The following is a 23,935-nucleotide window of genomic DNA, read 5'->3' as shown; positions in this document are numbered from 1 at the left end:
TGGATTTTCATATTCAGGGCGTCCTCGAACCAGTCCCCCACAGGTGCAGAACCATCCCTCACAGAGGATGACTGTATTCTGTGTGATTACTTTGCTCAGATCTTTTCTTTTGACTTTAGTTATACCATGATGTTTTAAGGTATATATTTGTCTTTATTACACACTCTGGAAAATTCTGTCATTATCTTTTCAAATACTGACTTTTCTTTATTCTTTCTAATTAATCTCTCTAGAGTTCATGTTCAGCATATACTGGACCTTCTAATAGTATTCTCTTTGTCTTTTCTCTTTAATGTATTTTCCATCTCTTTATCTCTCTGTACTGCACTCTAGGGAAAGTCCTTACACGTGTCTTTCAATTCTTTCTTCTCTATCTAGGTCTAAATTGCTTATACGCCTACCTAAGATTTAAAACTTTTAATGGTTAAGTTGCATTTCTAGATAGTCAATTTGTTGTTTTTTCAACTTTGTCTTTAAAAAAATAGAGGTTTGTACTTTTCTCGTCTTTAAATTCCTTCTTTTCATTCCTTACTCATTTTCAAATACTTAATTTATAATCTCTATCTGATATTTCTATTATCTGAAAGTGCTTGAGGTTAGAGTCTTACTGTTTGTTGTCTACTGAAGTCTCATCATGCAGGATTTGCTTTGTGAGTTTTGCGGGCTCTGTAATTATGAACTGAACTGAACTGATCTTCAGTGGTACTTCATTTTTGGGACTTCTATGACATCTGGGTTGAAAACAACCAAACCCTCTAGAGAGGTTTTGGGGTTGCTTCTGCCAGGCACTCAGAAATATCCCATACAATTCTGGAGTTCTGAAACAACACAGGCACTATATCTGAACCCTGGACTTCCATGGGGAAAGACTGTCTTATCAGAAGAGATGACTCACTTCCTATCCCTACCCATGGCCCAGGCAGAGACTCTTCCTCATCAATGCAATAGTCTTTTCACTAAGGAGTAAACATTTGAGGGATCCAATTTGATTTTTTATGTGGCAGTCCCAGGTACATTTTTCTGCTTTGCATGGGCCCAAGGCCTCAACTTCTATCCTACTGTGGTTGTTAAAAGACAAGGTCCTTGGAAAGTAAGACTCGCAAAGCCCCTTACGGCACCTGCAGGTTCAGTACACCTAACACTCTGCTTTTCCTTCCTCATTTTGGCCTTGGAGTTATCTTACTTTCTAGTAGGGTCAGCAAAGCCTTTAAAAGAATACTTGTTGGCCCCTTACCCCCCTTGATTTTTAGGTATTCTGCAGTGGAAGGGTTTCAAGTTGTCCAGTATACTGTATTCTGGGAACCAGGGTACTCTCAGGGTTTAGACTTAAATGGCAACATAGGCAACCCCAATTCAGTCACCTTTACAGTAACTTTAACTTCATTAAAGATCAACTAAGAGCAGACTGATTGCTTCATCCCTCGAGAAATCAGCAAGACTGAATACAGGTTTTGGATCCCTGTTCCACCACTTACTAGTCATGCGACCTTGGGCAAGCTCCTTATTCAAAAGTATTTGTTTCCTTAACTACTAAATCAAAATAATAACTCTTGCTTCATAAAGTTAACTGTGGGTATTTAAATGAGAGAGTGTGGATAAACTCCAAACATACTGTAGGCACTCAAAAAATAGTCTCCTTCCTTTCTCTCTGTTTAGAATATGGACCTTATGGAACTGCATGATCTATAGTAAGAATAGCTCCTTTAGATTTATACTACACTTTATATGTTTTACTAATAAAAAAAAATGTTTAACTTCTTAAAACCCTATGAGGTAGACAGAATCCCACTTAACAGATGAGGTCAAAACTTACTATTGGCAGAGCTAGGACCCAAAACGCAGAAATCCTAATTTATCAGTCTAATATTTCTCTGGGGATAATTGCGGCTTTTTAAGGTACTTAAAAAATCCTTCTGCTGAACTAGTTTCTGAGAAGGCATCCTCAGGCCACATACATAATGTAGACATCAGAGGCTCAGTAATTGAAAGAATGTAAGCATTTGACCTTAAGCAATTTGGAGCTGGTGATAGCTGAGGGACACTGTACCTTGTGGAAAATCCTGATGGGAGCCATCTCTGCTCCATTTAGCGTCTTCAAAAGGAACATGGGCCAAGAGGAAGCGTTCAGCCGAAATCCTGCAGCAAACATAATGGGCAACAGATAAAAAATATGTCTCAAAGGGAATTGCTATATCAAGTTTTCCCTTTGGAATCCAGCTACGCCTGCCACAACCTATGCTGTGATAGTTATAGAATCACAGATGGTTAGGGAAGGACTTAAAGGTTAAGTAGAAGAAATACCTCATTAGACAGATGAGGAAATGAGGCATATAAGAGGGAATGTAACTTGCCCAAGGTAATGTTGCAAAGTAAGTAGTGGAGTAAAGTCCCCAACCAAGTTTCCTGAAGCCAAAACAAGTATTACACAACAAATATCATGCCTAAAAAGCTTCCTTGAAAAATACAAAATAGATTTGTGATAGGAATAACAAACACTTAGAAATGATCTAGACCATAGAGTGTGAACAGGGATATAATAATCTCTTAAGAAGAAACCAGATATGTCTGATAAATCCAATATACAAGTAAATCTTTTTGGTTTATCTCAATGTAAACACACTCTCACTTTTGCTCTCACTTTCTCGCTGTCTCTCTTTCCCTCTCTCTCACACACATACACACATACACAGAGTACAAAACACTTTTTGATATTCATTTTTACTTAACGAAGGATCAGGCATTGATGAAAATGGAAGGGATCATCTTATCAAAAAAACCCTCATTTTCCAAAAGAGTGAAAAGAAGCCTAGGGATGTTAATTGTCCATTGTCATTCTGCAATGACAAGTCAATAAGAATACACCATTTAATTAACAAACTGTAAAAATAAGATCATTATCATAGTTAAGTCTTCCAATTAGAGCTCCAAGTGCTTCCTTCAATTTGGCTTCAACCCTCTGTCCTGAGATACCACAATCTAGTGCTTTCTGATAGTCTCCCAATCTACCTCAGCTTTCCCATTCCTGACAAAGCACAGATAGGCTGAACCAAAGCTGCAGAGAAACAGCAACAACAACAGTATCTGATATTACTGAGTACTTCACTGTGTGCTAGATACTGTGCCAGGCACCTTCTACCGACTATCTAATTTAATCCTCAAGACAACCCAGTAGGGGAGAAATTATCTTCATTTTATAGATGAGGAAAGAAGTATAAAGTAAACTGCTTGAGATATCAAAGTGAGCAAATGACAAAGACAGGATTGAAATCCAGGCAATCTGACTGTTGAGCCCACACTCTTTACTACACTAAATTATCAATGTGCATGTGAAATGAAAAAGGAAGAATCAGCTTTTGGGATAAAGTATTAGTTAAGAACTATAATTAAATTAAAGGGGAGGATGTGAGAAGAGAGAAGAAAATGTAAATAAGAGAGGTACCACCCCCACATGATTTAAACTTTTAGTCTCAAAGCTGGCTAGGCTACCAAGTGAGGTTTCCCAGGGTCAGGAGACTTCTTGGGATAGCTCGTTCATAAACAATGGGGATAGCAAGTCACACAGTCCTGTCAAACTGCTACCACTTCTTTTCTGCTTGCCTAGCTCTTTTTCCTTCTGTAAAAAAAAAACCCCAAAAGACAAAAAAACTCTAATTTTATGTGATTTGGTGGGGATGTCTACACTGGGCTCTACCTACCTGGCCATGGAATGCAAAATAATGCTATTTAAAAGCATCAGATTCCCCTAGACCAAAAGTGTATATGTATGTCCCAAGTTGGATCAACTGTTTTCTGATATGATGTGCATGTTGGAGAGAGCTTTTCTTTCTCTGAGATCATGGTTATAAGTAAGTTTGTAGATTTGGCACTGCTAAAATGGAGAACATAACTGAGAATAAGGCCAGTGTAGAGCAGGAGATGGAGACATGAGAGTGTTTAAAACCCTGTGTCCAGACACACTCAGCACCAGGTCTTGGGCTTTGCAGTTACATGAGTCACTAATTCCTCCCTCCTCTAACCTGGTCTGGGTTGGGGTTTTACACTCCAAAAGAGTCTTGACCACTACTCTTCCTTTGACCACGGTACAAACAAACAGACAAACAAATTTCTCCAGAAATTCAGGTCTGGTTTGTGTGTGAGTAAAACAACTCTCTTTAGGTCAGGGAAGGGTTGAAGCAAGCCAAACCTAGTGCAGATTTGCCATGAATGATTCACTACACCTAAAGATAAGGCAAAGCTGCTCTAGAGAAATGCTCCCTACACCTTCGTATAAGAGGGGAGCGGGGAGGAATGACTGCACAGTTAGAAAATTCTGATTCATGCCCTCAGTTCCCAACAACGAGAGTGCCTCACCATGTAATTCCCAATTCAATTCTTTACAAGTGGGTTACTGAGAGGCTTCTATCTCATTTGGTACTTGAGGGAAAAAGAAATCCTCTCAGCTCTGGAAACCCTTATAATAATATTATAATAGTTACTATGTATTCAATGCTTATCATGTATTAAATACTTTACAGGCGCTTTCTCATAGGATATTTCAAATAATGCCATGAGGTGTACACTATCATTACCCCTAGTTTGCAGATGATGAAAGAGAAACTCAGGAGAAGTAGCTTGTCCAAGGTAGTAAGTGGTAGAAACAGATTCCACTACATGACAGTCTTACTCCAAACTGTATGGTTCTTAACTACGTTTCACTGTCTCCTAGCAAGTTTCTTCAAGAGTAGAAGGGCAAAGTAGAAATGTTGTCAACCCAAGGAATTACTGAGTACCTTATTCCCCTACCAAATTCAGATGTATTCACAATCTGTCCTGGGGAGTCATAGATAGAATGTTTAAACACTGAGAGGGATTTCAGAGGCCATATAGTGTGAAGGTTTTATATTGTAGATGACAAAACTGAAGTCCAGAGAGGCTAAGAAACTTGTTCATGATCACGTAAGTTGTTCCTGTAGTCAGGCTGGAGCCCCAGGACTTTCCATCTGATTCTCTTTCACTATGCTATGCTGCCTCCATAAGAAAACATTCATTACGCTCATATTATTTGCCAGCCTCCATGTGCTAAGCACTTTTAAGTGGGTTATCTCATTTAATCACTTCTACAACTCTGTGAATTTGATAAGAGAAAAGTAGCACTGGTTTTGGAGCCAGGCTCCCTAGATTCAAATCTAGTTCTGCTACTTACCTGGTGTGTGATGTTTGGCAAATTATAAGACCTCTCTCTGGCTTTCATTTCCTCAACAATAAAATGGGTAAGAATAGTAACTACTTCAATGGGTTGTTCTAAGGGTTAAAATAGGTTAATACATGCGAAGCACTTAAAACGATGCCTGGTATATGACAAGTGTTAAATGAATGCTGGCTTTTATTTTGATTATTATAGATGAAAAGACTGAGATTAGAGAAATTAAGTAAAATATCCAAGGTCGCTAAGCTAGTAAATAGCAGAGGCAGGATTTAAACCGAATTCCTCTGTCTCCAGAGCCTTCATTATTAATCAGCACATTAATGTCTTCAAATATTTAATCACTCAGTGCTACCATGCTGTCTCTCTTGGTAAAAGAACTGGAGTTGTAAATTTGTGCAAAAAGGAAGAGAAGAGTAAAAACAATAATTTGAGGGTCTCCTCAAATTAAACAATGGCTTGCAAGGAAAAGGCCAGGTGGGTAAGAAATCCTAACCTCTAAAGTGGGAGTACCTCAGTGTCTGGCCACTGGTTCTCTCTTCTTGGTCCCCACTTTTTTCCCATCAACGATGACTGCCAATTTATATCTCTAACCCAAACCTCTGTCCTGAGTTTCATGCTCATATTTTCAACTGCCTTATTCTATAACTCTACTTGGATGCCAAGAGATCTCAAAATGAGTAAATCTAAAACAGAACTCTTGATTTTACTACCCCCTTTCCTCCAGTCATCTCATCTCAGTTAATGGAACCACTTATTTAAACCCAAGTGCTGAGACCAAAAAGTCTAGAAGTCACTCTTGGTTCCTCCCTTTCTATTGTCTCTCAAATACAATTAATCAGCAAGTGTTGATGGTTCTTACATCTAATATACCCTAAACCGAACCGTTCCTTACCATTCTGTATTTCTGCCCACTAACACCCTAACCTAAGTGACAGCCAAACTTTGCCCAGACTACTAAAACAGCCTTCTAACCCTTCTCTCTGCTTCTACTTTTGCCTCCCTACTGTCTATTCTCCACACAGCAACCAGAATGATATGGTTATGTTTTTAAAACTATAAATCAGATCACATCACTCTTATGCTTACATCCTATAACACAAAATAAATCTGCAGTCTTTATGTATTTAACAAAACTTACATGATACGGAACTTGCTTACTTCTTGTAACTCATCTCCTGCCACCCCCCTGCCTTTCATTCACTGGTCTTTCTGTTTCCCAAGCACACCAAGCTGTGTCCCTCTGCCTCAAACACCCTTCACTTTTCTCAAATCTTTGATAGTTCTTTGCTGAAATATCACCTCCTCAGAGAGGCATGCCTAGACTACCCTACCTAAAATAGCCTCCTAGATCCTGCTCCCTTCTTATTATCCTTACCTTTTATCACTGCCTAAATTTTCTTTTTTTTTTCCATGTAATGTGTATGTCTTTTCCAACCAGAATATGAGCTCCATGAGAGTTTTACTGAACAAAGGAAAAATCTCCACTTATGAAACGGGTGCCAGGAATTGATAAATGCTTTATCATGTTACCCCATTTAATCCTCAACCATGTGTGGCAAAGTTTATTAATGATGTGGCAGGTGAGGCAACTGAAATTCACGGTTAAAAGTCAAGATAAAGCAACTTACCATTGGCCACACAACTAAACTAGTAAGTGCCTGGGCTAATATTATAAAACCAGGTCTCCAATTTTAAACCCAGGCATGCTGCAAGTGTTCTGTGCTTAGCTAAGATTTCTTTTTAAAATATTTATAAACAACCAGTCACAAAGATCTTTCATATGCTTCTAAGACTGTGGGACTACTGAATAGGTTAGGGTTCGTTTGTTTGAACTAACAGTGGTCTGAGCAAGCTCTGAACTTCAATGTAGATCAGCAGGTCTAGAATCTAATCATAGTTCATGCCCTCTGGTGGCAGGTAACAGAACAGCACTCATACGAGGAAGCACATGAATGTGCCCTACTCCTTACCCTGCCATTGTCCTATATAGTAATTCCAAGCTTTATGAAGTTATTAGACTCTATGGCTGTCAAGATGATCCCCAAATCATTCTCTCCTCCCAGAGGAGCTTTACATACATGTACACATACAAATACATGTACAGAAACATGCCACCAATTCACTGTACAACTTTGGACAACTAACTTCCCTTTCCCTATTTCTGTATTTGTCAGATGATGACACTGAACTAAAGCAGTGCTTCCAAACTGAGGTTGGGTGGGCTATCTAAATTTTACCCCAAGAGGGACAGAAACGAGAACTGGAAGAGAGGTGCTGAACAAACTGTCTTCCCTGAGGAAGAAGTGTATGTTCAGTCAGGTTGTATTTGGGAAGGACTGTTAGAATTCCTTTTGCTTCGGCCAGGATGCTGTCACCACTTCAATACTCCGCTCTTATATACACACTCAAACACAAGTTAATTCAGATTTATTTCACTGGGGGTGGGGTTATGACTAGTCTTGAGATAGGTGTACGTATAGATGGGTCTGGCATTACTCAATGTCAGGGGCCTTGCAGAGAAGAGAGTTTGGCGAATATTTTTAAAATTACCTGTGTAAAATGAGTATTTAAGATACCATAGTTAAAGTTACTTCTCTCTAAAATTTCATCCCCCCTCCCAAATTTTTATAAACAGAGTTCAAATTTCCATAACCATAAATGGGATACGCATCTTTTAAAATCCCCCTTTTTACTGACAGGCCCTGGAAGCTATTTAGCATAAGAGAAGACTGATCAGTGTCAGGAACATAAGAGGGTTCCTTTCAAGTCAATGTCCCACATAGACATCAGGGCACGTGACTAAGTTTGCTGAGTAGGCAGTTTATACTGGGATCCTGACACACTTGGCTAGAGGCCTCACCAGAGGCCAGCTTTGCTCTAGCCTAGGGACTCTCAAACTTGGACACTGAAATCACCTGGGGAGCATTAAAGAATACATCATCCCACTCCCAGAAATTCAGATTTAATTGATCTGAGGTAAGGCCTAGGCACTGAAATTTCTGAGAGCTCTCTAGGTGATTCTAACTGTCAGCCATGTTTGAGAATTAGTGATCCAGATAGCCCTGTTTAGAAGAAATAACCTCAGTCTAAGTATAGAATGGACCAGTAAAACAAGGGGATATGAGGAAAAGGTTGACATCACCTGAGAATCATTCTACCTTTTCACCTTTTTTCTGGAGGACTCTGCAAAGTAGTAACCAATGTTCCTGTGTGAACAGAACACACACACATACACACACACACAAACCACACAAGATTTTAATGGAGAAGAATGCTCTTTGGAGCAATGCTTCCCAAATACAGACCAACTGTGTTAAGAGTCTCGGGAGAGCCATTTTACCATGCAGAATCCCAAGCCCCATTACCTAGAAATTCTGATTCAGCAACTCTGGGGAGAAGTCCAGAGGAGGCCTGGGGAACATGAACACACACACATATATATGTATAATCATATACATAAATTATTTTAAACTTTTTATCTTGAAAAATTTTAAACCCAGAGAAAAGTAGCAAAAAACAATACAAGAGCAAACTATGTACCCTTCACCTAAATTCAGCAACTAATAACACTTCACCACAATTGCTTTCCATGTATCTACACACACTTTTTCCTCTGAACTATGTGAAAGTTAGAGACATCATGATATAGACTTCACCTCTACATACGTCAAGATATTTGTCCTCAGAACAAGGACATTCTCCTTTAGAACTGCAATATTATCATATCCAATACATTTAATTAAAAACATCTTCAGCTGTCCCCAAATCTTTATAGGTGTTTAATTTTTAAAATACATCACGGATGACATATTGCATTTGGTTGTCAAGTTTCTTTAGTCTCCTTTCATCTAGGATAGTCCAGTTGCCTTTTGTTTTTCATGAAATTGTTACTTTTGAAGAGTTTGGCCTGTTTTATAGAACGTCCCACAATTTGGATGTTTTCTGATTGTTTCCTTATGATTACATTCATGCTAAACAATTTTGACAAAGATACTACACAAGGGATATTGAGTACTTCTCATTTCATTGCTTCAAGCAGTAAATAATGTCAGTGTGTCTAATTATTAATGATACTGAATTTGATCACTTATTAAGAAATGACTGACAGATTTCTTCATTGTAATTTCCCCTTGTAATTAATAATCAGTGGGGAGAAACTTTGAGACTGTGTGAATATCCTATTCTCCAATAAGCTTTTCTTTTCTTTGTTTTAGCATTCATTGATTATCTTGGTCTGAATCCATTTAAATGGTGGTTGCCGAAATGATAATTTTCTATCATTCTTTATATTTGTTAGCTGATATTCTGTAAAGAAGAACTTTCTCTGCAACTTTAATTTTTTTCCTGTGTATCACTAGGGACCCATGAGGCTATTATTATTGTTCTTCTATTTTTATTATTCTCTTTGATGGTCATATTTTTCCAATGTTGGCTAGTCAGAGTCCCTTTAAACTGGCTCCTGTATCCCTCTGATATGTACCCATCAATCTTTGAGACTTCTTTGCTTTCTGGCATAATAAGATCTTCCAGACTCACCTTACATTTTCTCTGTTGCTCAGTCTTGGAATCAGCCATTGCTCCAAGGAGCCATGATTCCTTTTAGCGGAGAATGGGATTTAGCGGAGAATGAGAAATCAAATCAAGATGCTCCCATTGCTACTGAGGAGTCATTGTTTCCAGGCCTTTTCAATAGAGCTTGGAATATATACATATATATACATACATATACATATACATGTATTACCTTAGAATATATACATATACATACATATATATTCTAAGTGAATAAGTATTATATTAATATATATTTATGTATATTTTAATACATATTAATATATACTTATATACCTATTTTAAGTTAAGAGTTCATAATATACCTCCAATTCAAATCCTACACTGCAAGGGTTCTTCTTCATCTTTTCCATCCCATACTTGTATCTTATTTACTCATTTGTTCTATCTTCAATACATGCAAAATAGTTTCAGATTATTAGGGCAAAACCGCTAACATCATTAAGAAAAAGTCAGAATTTCTTTGCAGTTCCATTTTCCTTTGAAATATGTCCCATTGCGGGTGTAATGTGAAGGTTCTGTGTTCAAGTTGTTTGAACTCTTTTCAATGTGGTTATGATATCCATTTGATACAGAGTTCAGTTTGTTTCTGTTTATAGTCAATTTTAGGATATGGCTTGTTCATCTGTTTGTTTTTGGTTTAATTTTATGTATTAAGTAAGACATTTATATAATTCAAAAGTCAAAAGAATATAAAAGGGTATTTTTAGAGATGTCTCACTCTCGTTTCTATGCTTTCCACCCTATTCCCAGACACTCCCAATAGGGAACCTTTCCATTATTTTCTGGTTTTAACAGTCCTGTGTTTCTTTTTATAAAACTAGGTATACAAAATATATGTAAGTTCATGTACATTATATATGTGTGCATGTGTGTGTATACACGTATATTTCCCCTTCTTTCTCAAAAGAGAAAGTACATGCATTAAGTACATTCACATCAATGTGTAACCATTACCACCATCCATCTCCAGAACTTTTTCATCTTCCCCAAATGAAACTCTGCCCATTAAACAGTAACTCCCCATTCCCCTCTCCCCTTTCCCAGCTCCTTGCAACCGCCATTCTATTTTCTGTCGCTATGAATTTGCCTATATTCGGTACCTTGTATAAGTGGAATCATACAGCATTTGTCATTTTGTGACTGGCTTATTTCATTTATAATAGCATAATATCTTTAAGATTCATCCACATTGTAGCATGTGTCAGAATCTCCTTACTTTTTAAAGCTGAATAATATTCCACTGTGTGTATATACCACATTTTATTTATCCATTCTTCTGTCAATGGACACTTGGGTTGTTTTGACCTTCTGGATATTGTGAATAATGCTGCTAAATATAGGTATCCCAATATCTCCTTTAGTCCCTGCTTTCTATTCTTTTGCCTATCTACCCCGAAGTGGAATTGCTAGATCACATGTAATTCTGTTTTTAACTTCTTTGAGGAAACATACTGTTTTCCTTAGTGGCTGTACCACTTTACATTCCCAATACACAATACACATGGTTCCAATTTCTCCACATCCTCACCAACCCTTGTTATTTTCTATTTATTTGATAATAGCCATCCTAATGGGTGTGAAGTATTATCTCATTGTGTTTTTGATTTGTATTTCCCTAAATGATTACTGATGCTGAGCATTTTTTCATGTGCTTACTGGCCACGTGTATATCTTCTTTAGAGAAATGTCTATTCAAGTCCTTTGCCTATTTTTTAATCAGGTTGTTTATTTGCTGTTGTTCAACTGAAGGAGTTTTAAAAAATATATTTTGGATATTAACCCCTTACCAGATATATGATTCGCAAACATTTTCTCCCATTCCATGAGTTCCCTTTTCACTCCGTTAAAAGTGTCCTTTGATAAACAAAATTTTAAATTTTGATGCAGTCAAATTTAACTATTTTTTTTGTTGTTGCCTGTGCTTTTGGTGTCGTATCCAAAAATCACTGCCAATTCCAACATCATGAAGCTTTTCCCCTATGTTTTCTTCTAAGAGTTTTACAGTTTTAGCTCCTACATTTAGGTTGTTGATCCATTTTGAGTTAGTTATTGTATAATGGTGTAAGGTAAAGGTCCAACTTCATTCTTTTGCATGTGGATATCCAGTTTTCCCAATACTATTTGTTGAATCGGACATGTGATTTTGAAAAAATAATAGCTTTAGTGAGATGTAACTCAATTCATACTTTTAAATATCCGATTCAGTGGTTTTTAGAGTTATGAAACATCATTCTATCTAATTTTAGAACATTTTCATCACTCCTCCAAAAAGAAAACCCATATCTATTAGCTGCCACCCCGCATTGTCCCTTCAACCCAATCCCTGGAAACCACTAACCTACTCTCTGCCCTTTTGGATTTGCCTATTTTCTCCCATCGTGTGGGCTGTCTTTTCACTTTCTTGATAGTGTCTTTGGAAGCACAAAAGCTTTTAATTTTGAAGCCCATCTATCTAGTTTTTCTTCTGTTGTTTGTGCTTTTGGTGCCATATCTAAGAAACCACTGCCTAATCCAAGGTCATGAAGATTTACTCCCATGTTTTCTTCTAAGAGTTTTATAGTCTTAGCTCTTACATTTAGGTCTATTATCCACTTGGAGTCAATTTTTGTATATGGTGTGGAGGTGGGGTCCAACTCCATTCTTTTGTATGTAGATATCCAGTTGTCCCTGTGCCAGCTGTTGAAAACCCCTACTGACTTATCTTGGCACCCTTGTTGAAAACCAACCGAGCATAAATGTATGGGTTTACTTCTGGACTCTCAAATCTAATCCTCTTATCTATAAGTCTATGTTCAATTTATGCCAGTACCACAATGTCTTGAGTACTGTTGCTTTGTAGTAAGTTTTGAAATCGAGAAATGTGAGTCCTCAGTAGTGTGCTGATTTTTGCTGAAGTTCATATGACTTTCTTCCTTAGCTATTTTAATATGGTGAAGTCCATTAATGATATTTCTGAAGTTAAATATTCTTTTCATTCCCAGAAAAAAAATACTACTTTGTCTTGATGAATTATTGTTGTAAATATGTTGAACTCTAATTCCTAATATTTTATTTAGGTGTTTTGTAATAATATTCACACGAGGCTGTGTGTGTGTGTGTGCACGTGTGTGTGTGTTTAAATCAGGTTTAAGTATCCAAGTTCTACCTGCTTCATAAAAGAATTTGGATATTTTCCTTTTTCTATGATCTAGAAGTGCACTGTCTAGTATGGTAGCCACCAACCACATAGATTTTCAACTTTAAATTATAATTAAAATAAAATTAAATATTCAATTCTTTAGTTGCGGTAGACACATTTCAAGTGCTCTACAGACACGTGTGGTTGGTGACTACCATACTGGACAGCAAAGACATAAAACATTTCCACCATCACAGAAAGTTCCGTTGGGTATCACTGACGTACAACACCTAAGTAGCATTGAGATTATCTGGTCTTCAAGGTTTTGTAGGATTTCCCTCTAAAATAATCTGCATGCAGTACTTTGATGTAAGTGCTTTGAAAACATATGTGATGCTCCTAGGGTCAATTTTGACAAACAGTATTTTCTTATTTCATCTAGCTTTCCTAGTTTACATAGAGCTATTCCCCGCCTTTGTCATTTCTACTTTTGTATATCTGTGCTGCTTCTTTTTTTTTCTTTATTAGGCTAACTAGTGGTTTGTTATTTTGTTGAGGTTTTCTCCAAAGACACAGTATTTTGATTTACTGCTTTTCTATTTTCTACCACATTAATCTCTTTCTATCTTTATTTTTTCTTCTACTTATTTCTCCTTTGTATTTGCTTTGGAGTGTAACTTTTTCTAGCTGTTTTAATTGGGAATTTAAATTCGTAATATTTATCCTTTCATTTTTCTTTATGCCAGGTATTTAAGGCTATAAATTTTCTTCCAACCACTGCTTTAATTATATCTCAAAATTCTGATGTGATGTTTATTATCATTATGTTTTAGGAATTTTAAAATTTTGGTTTATATTTCCATTTTTCAAACAAAAGTTGTTTAAAGAGTTTTAAATTTCAAGGTGGAAGGGCATTTACCAGGGTATAAAGTTTGATATGCATACATATATACACACACACACATATGATCTATCTTATTCATTAAAGTCTTCAACCCTTTACTTTTTTTGTCCTCTTGGCCTGTCTTGTCTTGAGAGAGGTGTGTTAATTCTCCTATTAATGTGTTTGTCTATGTCTCCTTGCATCTACCATAATTTCTATTTTTATTAATTCTACTACGTCTAATAACAGAATTGTAACCTCTGCTATTATATTGTTTGAAGTTCCTTCATATATCCTTGATCATCCTTTTATTTTTAGCTGTTCTGACTCACTCTACTTTAGGTATGTCTCCTGTACAGAGTATAAAGTTGGGTTTGATTTTGAGCACCAATCTGAAATATTTTTCTTTTAATAGGTGAGTTTAAACCATTTACATTTATTAATATAAATTACACATTTGGTCTCAACTCTGTCACATTATGCTTTATTTACTGCGTTCTCCATATTTAGTTCATCTCTTTGTGTCATCTGTTTCTTGATCTTTTTGTTCCTTTGGTATTTAGGAAGTTCTGGAATTTTGTTTTAGTAGTTACCTTTATACTAACATATGTTATAATGTTCTTAATTCCCTTATTTCCTCACTTAGGCTTCTACTATTTGGTTTATCAGTTTTAAGTGATACCCAGGACCCCATCTACAGATACGACAGGAGGAAAGGGGCTTGCTTTCTGGCTGCATCGTGTTGGCTGGGCAGGCTCCTGCAGCACCCCATCTTCCCTATGGCCCAGGTCCGGGAGCACAGGGCAGCCCGTAGCAGCACCACCCTCCCCATCTTAAGTGGTTCTGTAGAAGAGTTTCTCCAGAGACACACCTCTCCATGAACAGCTTTCTCAGCACCCTGGAGGACAGAGTTCTAGCAAGTTCCACTGCTGTGGCACCACAGTGATCTCTCTCATCCAGTGAGCCACAGCTGTGACCCCTCCAACAAGGTCTACATCTCAGCCCTAAGATGGGGGAAGGGAGGCTGTTCCTTGGGAGCTCTATCTCTGCCCCAGTGTCGTGGCTTCTCCTTACGTCTGCTCTTCTTATATTCTTTAGAGTTCTCTTGCCTTTTGACTAGCCAATCCCTCACTCCAATCCTCTGTTATAGCTAACATGTATATTAACCTTTCTGTGTTTAAACTGCTGTGTGGGTTCTCTTTCTTCACTGGACCCAGACTGATACCATACTATTCCACTCTTGTCCCTACCTTTGTTTTTGTCTTAGATTGATCACCTGTTGTTTGGATGGAGCTCTTTCCATAATTGATTCCTTAGGAAGGGCTTGGGGTCACAGTATTTCCTGAGTTCTTGCATGCTGAAAACTCTTTCAGTATAATCTCAGGACTTGAAAAAACAGCTTGTCTAGATATAAAACCTGTCTTTTCATTTTCTTTCCTTGAATTTCTTAAAAATGCTGCTCCACTTAGTCTTGCTTTGTATTTTGCTGTTGAGAAGTATGATGCAAACCTGACTTTCTTTCCCTTGTGAGTAATTTGGCCTTGTTGCTGGAGGCTTAGATGAATTTTTCTTTATTCTTAGAGTATAACAGTTGTACTAGAATATGTCTTAGAGTTGACCAATCTAGATCAATTTTTCCAGGAATAAGGTAGGCCCTTTCAATATGGAGGTTTAGGTGTTCCTTAATTTTTGGAAAATTTTCTTATATTACAATTTTAAGTATTAATTCTGTTTATCTTCTTCAGGGACTCCAAATATATATGTACACATACATATACACATTGGATCTTTGTTATGTTCTATATCTAACAGTTACTTTCTGATACTTTTAAACCTTCTCTAATATTTATTTTTATTTCTCTTCTCAATGTCCTTTATTATATTTCCAGTTGAATCTACTGTCCCAGTGGGTACCCTGGAATTGAGTCTTCAACTGAGATTATTTTTCTTTCAATTTTTTTCTTGAGTTTGAACAATTCTATTTTCACATCTTCCTGTCTATTGTGCATTTCTAGTCTGACTTACAATTTTTGATCCAAGGTATTTTTTCATATCTGTCAATACTTATTTGAGATGGGTTATTGTACAACAGTTTTCCTCTGGCTACTCACTGATTTTGGCTGTAGAATTTTCAATAGTTAAAATAGTTTTATCCTCTATTTCTGTTTTTCTTCATGTAGAAGCTTTTTATAGATGTTGACTGCTGTTTCCTAATCCTTTGAAATGTCTTATATTTTCCCGGGCTTACAAAAAACAGGATGTTCCATTTTGGCAGGGATCTTGGGTCATGAGTTTTCTGTTGGCATAGTGAAATGCAGTTTCTTTAGTAGATGAGCCTATTTGGGATGGGATGGGAAGGTTTGTATGTCTTTTGATTTTATGATTCTCTTTTGTTCCTGCATAACTCTAAATCACTACCCATGGTTTCCTTCTTTTCCTTCAATATTATAGCTACCTCTCCCACAAAGGTAGTTGTCTTCCCAAGACTGCTATCTCTCGTCCCTCACTCTTTTAATTCACTCTCTTTCTTCTGATTCTCCAGTAGCCAAGGCTCTAATCAAGTAGCTCTTAGCTCTTTTTCAGTATTTCCCACTCTGGATGGGACTGTCTTTTTCTGGGGGTGATTTTGGCTGTGTCAGGCTCCCATTGCCCTCTCCCTTTTTAATGCAGTTTCTACCTACATAAAACTCTTCATTCTGGTATGGGGTGGGTACTAGCTCTAGTGGTTTCAGATCTTTATATCTGAACATGTAGACAACATGTTACTGAAATCTGTGGTATTCTTTTTTTTTTTAACATCTTTATTGGAGTATAATTGCTTTACTATGGTGTGTTAGTTTCTGCTTTATAACAAAGTGAATCAGCTATACGTATATATATATATCCCCATATCCCCTCCCTCTTGCGTCTCCCTCCCTCTCACCCTCCCTATCCCACCCCTCTAGGTGGTCACAAAGCACCAAGCTGATCTCCCTGTGCTATGCGGCTGCTTCCCACTACCTATCGGTTTTACATTTGGTAGTGTATATATGTCCATGCCACTCTCTCACTTCGTCCCAGCTTACCCTTTCCCCTCCCTGTGTCCTCAAGTCCATTCTCTAGTAGGTCTGCGTCTTTATTCCCACCCTGCCCCTAGGTTCTTCATGACCATTTTTTTCTTTTAGATTCCATATATATGTGTTAGCATATGGTATTTGTTTTTCTCTTTCTGACTTCACTCTGTATGACAGACTCTAGGTCTATCCACCTCACTGCAAATAACTCAATTTCGTTTCTTTTTATGAAACGGAAAAAGCCCTTTTTATGGCTAAGTAATATTCCATTGTACATATGTGCCACATCTTCTTTATCCATTCATCTGTCGATGGACACTTAGGTTGCTTCCATGTCCTGGCTATTGAAAATACAACTGCAATAAACATTGTGGTACATGACTCATTTTGAATTATGGTTTTCTCAGGGTATATGCCCAGTAGTGGGATTGCTGGGTTGTATAGTAGTTCTATTTTTAGTTTTTTAAGGAACCTCCATACTGTTCTCCATAGTGGCTATATCAATTTACATTCCTATCTGTGGTATTCTTGACTCCTGGTTATGTTTAGGCATGAGTTATGGGTGGTTTGATTTTCTTTCCTTTTTGATCTGTATGTTTCTGGAGAATTTATGGAAAGATTTCGATTTAGATGGTCACCATTATCCCTGGGAACTTACATTTTTTAATAGCCTATCAAGATGCTTCTAAACAGTGATTCATAAAGCAGGTTGAGAATCTTACGGTACTATGCAGCTACAAAAAGGAATGAGGAACATCTTCATACAACTAAGAAGTCATCTTTAGGATATATTGCTAAATGAAAAAAGTAAGATTGAGGAAAGTATGTATAATATGCTGTCATTTACATAAGAAGACAGGGAATACATATGTATGTATGTACACACACACACTCACACGGATATATTTGCTTATTTTTTAAAAAATGGAGTATAAACCATTAAATTAAAAGAAAGTGGTTACCCTAAAGCAGAAGAAAGGGATAAGGTGAAGGGGATTTCTCTGAATATACTGTTTTATAGATTTCACTTTAAGAATGATTTATATATATATGACGCCAAAGATGGGATAATTCAAGAATCAATAAGGACAGTTAGTGTAATGGAGTGAAACACATCAGCTATATATGAATCTTTGAGTTTATGATACTGAACAACAACAACAACAATAACACTATCCATAAATAATTTTGGAGGATGATGGTAATCCAATTTATTATTTTGAAAATTGGTAAATAAAGAAAAGAGTCAAGCATTTAAACTGTCTTTCCTGCATGAACTGTACTTTAGGATAACCAAATAGTTGATGAAAGTTTATTTTAATAGACATGTTCCATTTAATTTATGTGGACCGAATGATAATATTAAAATTTCCCATTTTGCAACCATAATGAAGTGATGGGTCTAAATCAGGGGTCAGCAAACTATAGCCAGAAGGCTGGCCACCTGTTTTTGTAAATAAAGCTTTATTGGAGCACATCCTTGCCCATTTGTTTATGTATCATCTATGGCTGCTTTCACATTACAAGGACAAAGCTGACTAGTTACAACGGAGAAGGTATGGCCCATAAGCCTGAAATATTTACTATCTGACTCTTTAAGAAAATCTGTCAACCCCTGCTCTAGACCACAAGCAGTAATGGCTGCTACATTATAAAATGAGAGACAACCAGACCATATATGCTTCCTAATAAAGACCACCACCTATGAAATATTCTTATGAAAAAATTGAAACTTAACCTGATCAAGCCTCTAGATCTAGTTACCAATTTCTAGAAAGAGAGGACAGAGAAACATGTTAAATGATACCACAGAGATACAATCAGCAAAATCTAATTGTGGGAAAATTTAAAGACAAATGACTCAGGTTTTTCAACAAATAAATTGCAAGAAAAAATAAGAGACAGAAGAAGAACCCATAGACTAAAAGAGACTTAAGGGACATATCAACCAACTGCAATATGTTGATTTTATGTGGATCCTGATTCAGAGAAAATGGAATAAAGAGAGAGAGAAAGAGGGAGACAGACAGACAGATAGACAGTAGGGAAAATTTAAACATTGAGTAAATATTTGTTGATATTAAGGAATTATCATTATTTACATGTGATAATGTTATTATGATTATGCTTTTAAAATATTAACTATGAAAGATACATACTAAATATTTAACAATAAAATACTATGTTTAGGCAATTGGGCAGGAGCAGGCAGGGAGCGTGTATAGGTACAAAGAAAACAAGATCAACTATCAAGGATAAGGGATACATGGACATTCATTGTGCTATTTTTCCTACTTTTGTATACATTTGAAAGTTTACATTACAAATAATTTTTTTTAATGGAGGAAAATGTTAAATAACCACCTGGGGAGGTCTTTCAAATGATACTGTCCTCTAATGTTCATTTAATTTAGCACAGCCTCCTGAAGGGAACATAGCCTATAACCCATCTCTCTCTATCCTCTGTTGAGACTCACTGCAATAGTGATTAGTAGTAACTGATGAGATGGGCTAAATCATTCAGGTATATTGAGGCAAAAAAAGGTGAATCTGATCTTGAGGAGAAAAATACAGTGGGGTTATTAGTTTAAGTAAAATAATGCATTTTACTTAATAATTGACTCTAAGTGAGAAAATTCCAAGGACCAAGTAAAAATTTAGGGGAAAGGAGATAACGGATCTTTGTAATAGTCATCCTTTCTACTGGGAGACTTTTCTCTCACTTCCTGTTATCACTGTAGGATTTGGTGAAAACTCTGGTTTTTTGAGGCAAGTTAAACGTCAAGATCTCCTTCCATTCTTTTTCTCAGGGTAAAGGGGAAGTGACAAAGAAGGATGAAATGTGTGGTTTCTTGTTAGAAAAAGAAGAGCTTGAGAGAAGCTTGGATATCATAAGTTAATGTAGAATGGATAGGTCCAGATTTTTCAGGTCATTTCATTTTAGGTGGGCCTTTTCTTTTGGACCATATGAAAAAGAAGGGATAGGCAGAGGACCCTATGTTTTCCTTTAACAGGATGTACAATTTGGGGAAGATAACTAATGGGCTAGGGAGAGCTTGGGTCTAGTTACTCACCCAGCGGAGGCTGCAGCATACCCCCATTCTTCTCACAATTCCCGATAGGCTGGATTTCAGCTGAGTCAACGAGACGCCAGAAGTCATTCTTGTTGTCGCTGCCATCAAGGCGAAGGCGGAGGCGAGCGCCTGTCAGTCCAACTACTGTGGCAATACAGGTAGATGTGGTGTTCCTGGGATCCTGTGCTTCCAATTTCATACTGATCTTGAACTCGTTGCTTGGAGGTGTGTAGGACTGAGGAGAACAAGCCATGGGGATTAGACGAACTAAGAATACATGGCATTTTCACTAAGGATATTAAGAGATGGAACCTGAAAGTTTATGCTTTGGACTCAAACTGGTTACAGCTGGGTCAGGAACAACCCCCCTGAATTATTCCCTAATACTTAGGAAGTGTTTCATACAAAATAAACACTGAAATGTAAAATGAAAGGGAAAAAATTACTTTCCACTGAAGCATCAAATATTGACTCACCAGTAAGAAAAGGACAAGAATGTCTCAAGTGGCCCTTGCTTAAATGCTGTTTTTCATCCTATCGTCTCCAAATCCTTAACCCTCCAGGTGTTATTAACATTTTATTTTTAGAAATCATCCTATTAAACTATCATATCCTTAGTGTCTCTTCATGGAGCATTTCAGTGTATTGGTTTGTATGTCTACCACAAAGACTAACCATTGGCAGTTGATTTTTTTTCTTACTTTGACATTAACTTATAAATCAATTCCTATTTTTTAAAACAACTTTTAGTTATAATTGACATACAATAAACTACACACTTTGGTAAGTACCGACATATGTATACACTCATGACACCATATACATCACGTACGCCCTGGAAAACATCACCACAATCAAGATAAGGAACATGGACCCACTCTCAAGTCTTGCATATCCTTTTATAATCTCTCTGTCTAGCTCTTCCCAGACCCCTCTTTCCAGGCAAACATTGCTTTACTTTCTATCAGTGTAGACTGGTTTGCATTTCTAGATTTAAATGGAACCATAGAGAATATACTTTTTGGGGGTCTACTTTCTTTCACTCAGCATTAACTATTCTGATATTCATCCATTTGTTGAATGTATCAATAATTCATTACTTTTTTGTTAAGACCACATTTTTTTAGAGCAGTTTTAGGTTCAAAACTTAGCAAAATTGAGAGGAAGGTACAGAGCTTTCCCATAAACATCCTGCCGTAACAGGTGCAGAGTCTCCCCTATTACCAACATCCCCTACCACATTTGTTAAAACTGATGAACCTACACTGACACATCATAATCATCCAAAGTCCACAGTTTACATTAGGGTTCTCTCTTGGTGTTGTATATTCTATGAATTTGGTCTAATGGAGACATGTATCCATCATTATAGGATCATACAAAATAGTTTAACTGCACTAAAAATCCTCTGTACTTTGCCTACTCATCTACTCAGTCATTGGCAACAACTGATCTTTTTACTGTCTCCATAGTTTTGCCTTTTCCAGAATGTCATATGGTTGGAATCATACAGTACATAGCTTTTTCAGATTGGCTTCTTTCCCTTAGTAAGCTGCATTTAAGCTTCCTCTATGTCTTTTCATGGCTTGATAGCTCATTTCTTTTTAGGGCTGAATAATATTCCATTGTCTGGCTATACCACAGTTTATTTATCCATTCACCTACTGAAGAACATCTTGGTTGCTTCCAAGTTTTGGCAATTATGAATAAAGCTGCAATAAACATCCATATATATATATATATATATATACGGGTTTTTGTGTGGACATAAATATTCGACTCCTTTGGGTAAATACCAAGAAATGCAATTGCCAGATTGTACGGTAAGAGTGTGTTTAGTTTATATAAGAGATCACCAAACTGTCTTACAAAATGTCTGCAACATTTTGCATTCCCACAAGCAATGAATGAGAATTCCTATTGCTCCACATCCTTGCCAGAACTTGGTGTTATCAGTGTTCTGGATTTTGGCATTACAATACGTATGCAGTGGTATCTCACTGTTGTTTTAATTTGCATTTCTCTGATGACATATGATTTAGAACATCTTTTTTATGCTTTTTTGTCACCTGCCAATCTTCTTTGGTGAGGTGTCTGTTAACATCTTTGGCACATTTTTTGAGTTATTTTTTTATTTCGAGTTTTTAAGTTTTCTTTGTATATTTTGGATAACAGTCCTTCGTCAGACATGTCTTTTGCAATTATTTTCTCCCAGTCTGTGGCTTGTCTCCTCATTCTCTTGACAGTGTCTTTCATAGCGCAGAAGGTTTTATTTTAATGAAGTCCAGCTTATCAATTATTTCTTTCATGAACTGTGCCTTTGGTGTTGTATCTAAAAAGTCATTGCCATAGCAAAGGTCATCTTGGTTTTCTCCTATGTTATCTTCTAGGAGCTTTATAGTTTTGTGTTCTACACTTAAGTGTGTGGTCTATTTTGAATTAATTTTTGTGAAGGGTGTAAGATCTGTATATAAATTCCCTTTTTTATTTGCATGCAGTTGTCCAGTTGTTAAGACCTTTGTTGAAAGGACAAACTTTGCTCCACTGTATTGGCATTGTTCCTTTGTCAAAGATAGGTTGACTATATTTTTATGGGACTATTTCTGGGCTCTCTATTCTGTTCCGTTTACCTATCTGTTTCTTCTTTTGCTAACACCACATTCCCTTTTTTTTTTTTGAGAATTTTAAGCCTTTTAATTAAAACATTAGAAAACTTAAATGCATAATAAATACAACAACTATTTGATCATTTAAGGGGGTCTTAATTTCTATCAAAGAGCTTTTCTTTAAACACAACTACTAAAATTTGTAGGCAAGGACATGTGTACTCCTTTCTACCCTAACCATCAAATCTGTGATATGTGAATAGGACAGTCTTTGGGAGGGAACATGTGTCAAAGGGAAAAATGCAACACAGGAAAAACAACAATAAAATAGATCCAAATAACCTATGTTAGTATAGCTGATACTTTATATTTGTACTACATTTTATAGTCTATGAAGTGTTTTCCATTCATTAGATTATATAAACTTCACAACTCTTTAAGGTAAAATTGTATTGTCCCTGCTGTACCCTTAAGGAAACCACAGCTGGAAAAAATTAAGTAAACTATGGATTATTAAAAGTATTTATAAATAATTATTACTTCAATTATATTGTTAAGAACTGATGTTCTTAAAAGAAAATGCAAGAAGGCCAATGTCTCCTGTCAATCTATGAATTTTCAAAAAAAACCAATTCAGTTAAACTTTCAGGGATAATAGCCCATTAAGGAAATGGTAAACATGTAGCTACTAATTAGATCTTCCATTGGGATAACTGCTTCATTTTGTTTCACTGGCCAATATATTTGGCTTTTAAAGACAAGTTCTCAAACACAGAAGTCAAATAAACTCAATTTTCAGTAAACTGGGTTACTAAGATTTTTTTTTAAATTAAAACGTTTCCTTCCTATGATATAAAATGAACATTACATTTCTGAAAAGTACGACATTATGAAAAGCCATTTAAAATAGATGACATTCAGAAAGTGCATAAAACTGAGCTTCCTAAGTACTACAGAAAATATGAATTAAAATATAACATGCATTCTGCTCTACTTTTTTTTTTAACATCTATATTGGAGTATAATTGCTTTACAATGGTGTGTTAGTTTCTGCTGTATAACAAAGTGAAGCAGCTATATGTATACTTATATCCCCATATCCCCTCCCTCTTGCATCCCCCTCCCACCCTCCCTATCCCACCCCTCTAGGTAGTCACAAAGCACAGAGCTAATCTCCCTGTGCTATGCGGCTGCTCCCCACTAGCTATTTTACATTTGTAGTATATATAAGTCCATGCCACTCTCTCACTTTGTCCCAGCTTACCTTTCCCCCTCCCCATGTCCTTAAGTTCCTTCTCTATGTCTGCATCTTTATTCCTGTCCTGCCCCTACTTTCTTCAGAACCACTTTTTTTTTTTTTTTAGATTCCATATATATGCACCACATCGTCTTGATTACTATAGCTTTATCAATAAGTCTTGAAGCTGGGCAGTGTCAGTCC

At 36.6% G+C, this 23,935-nt stretch overlaps 1 protein-coding gene across 13 annotated transcripts in view; it reads right to left on the bottom strand.

Moving 5' to 3' along the window:
- Positions 1–23,935, bottom strand: part of SCMH1 (Scm polycomb group protein homolog 1) — a 187,336-nt gene that overhangs the window by 89,407 nt on the left and 73,994 nt on the right. For 11 of the 13 annotated variants that reach the window (XM_060140371.1, XM_060140366.1, XM_060140372.1 and 8 more), the window contains 2 exons: positions 19,889–20,123; positions 2,048–2,136 (listed from right to left, as the gene is read on the bottom strand). In XM_060140371.1, the coding sequence (XP_059996354.1) occupies positions 2,048–2,136; positions 19,889–20,123 (324 nt within the window). Of the gene's footprint in view, positions 1–2,047; positions 2,137–19,884; positions 20,124–23,935 lie in introns of those variants that run through there. The other 2 variants (XM_060140379.1, XM_060140378.1) reach the window with 2 other exon arrangements.

Source organism: Lagenorhynchus albirostris, chromosome 2, assembly GCF_949774975.1.
Source record: "Lagenorhynchus albirostris chromosome 2, mLagAlb1.1, whole genome shotgun sequence".
Classification (NCBI taxonomy): Eukaryota; Metazoa; Chordata; class Mammalia; order Artiodactyla; family Delphinidae; genus Lagenorhynchus; species Lagenorhynchus albirostris.
Note: the sequence above shows the minus strand (reverse complement) of the source record. Positions and strands in the feature narration are given on the sequence as shown.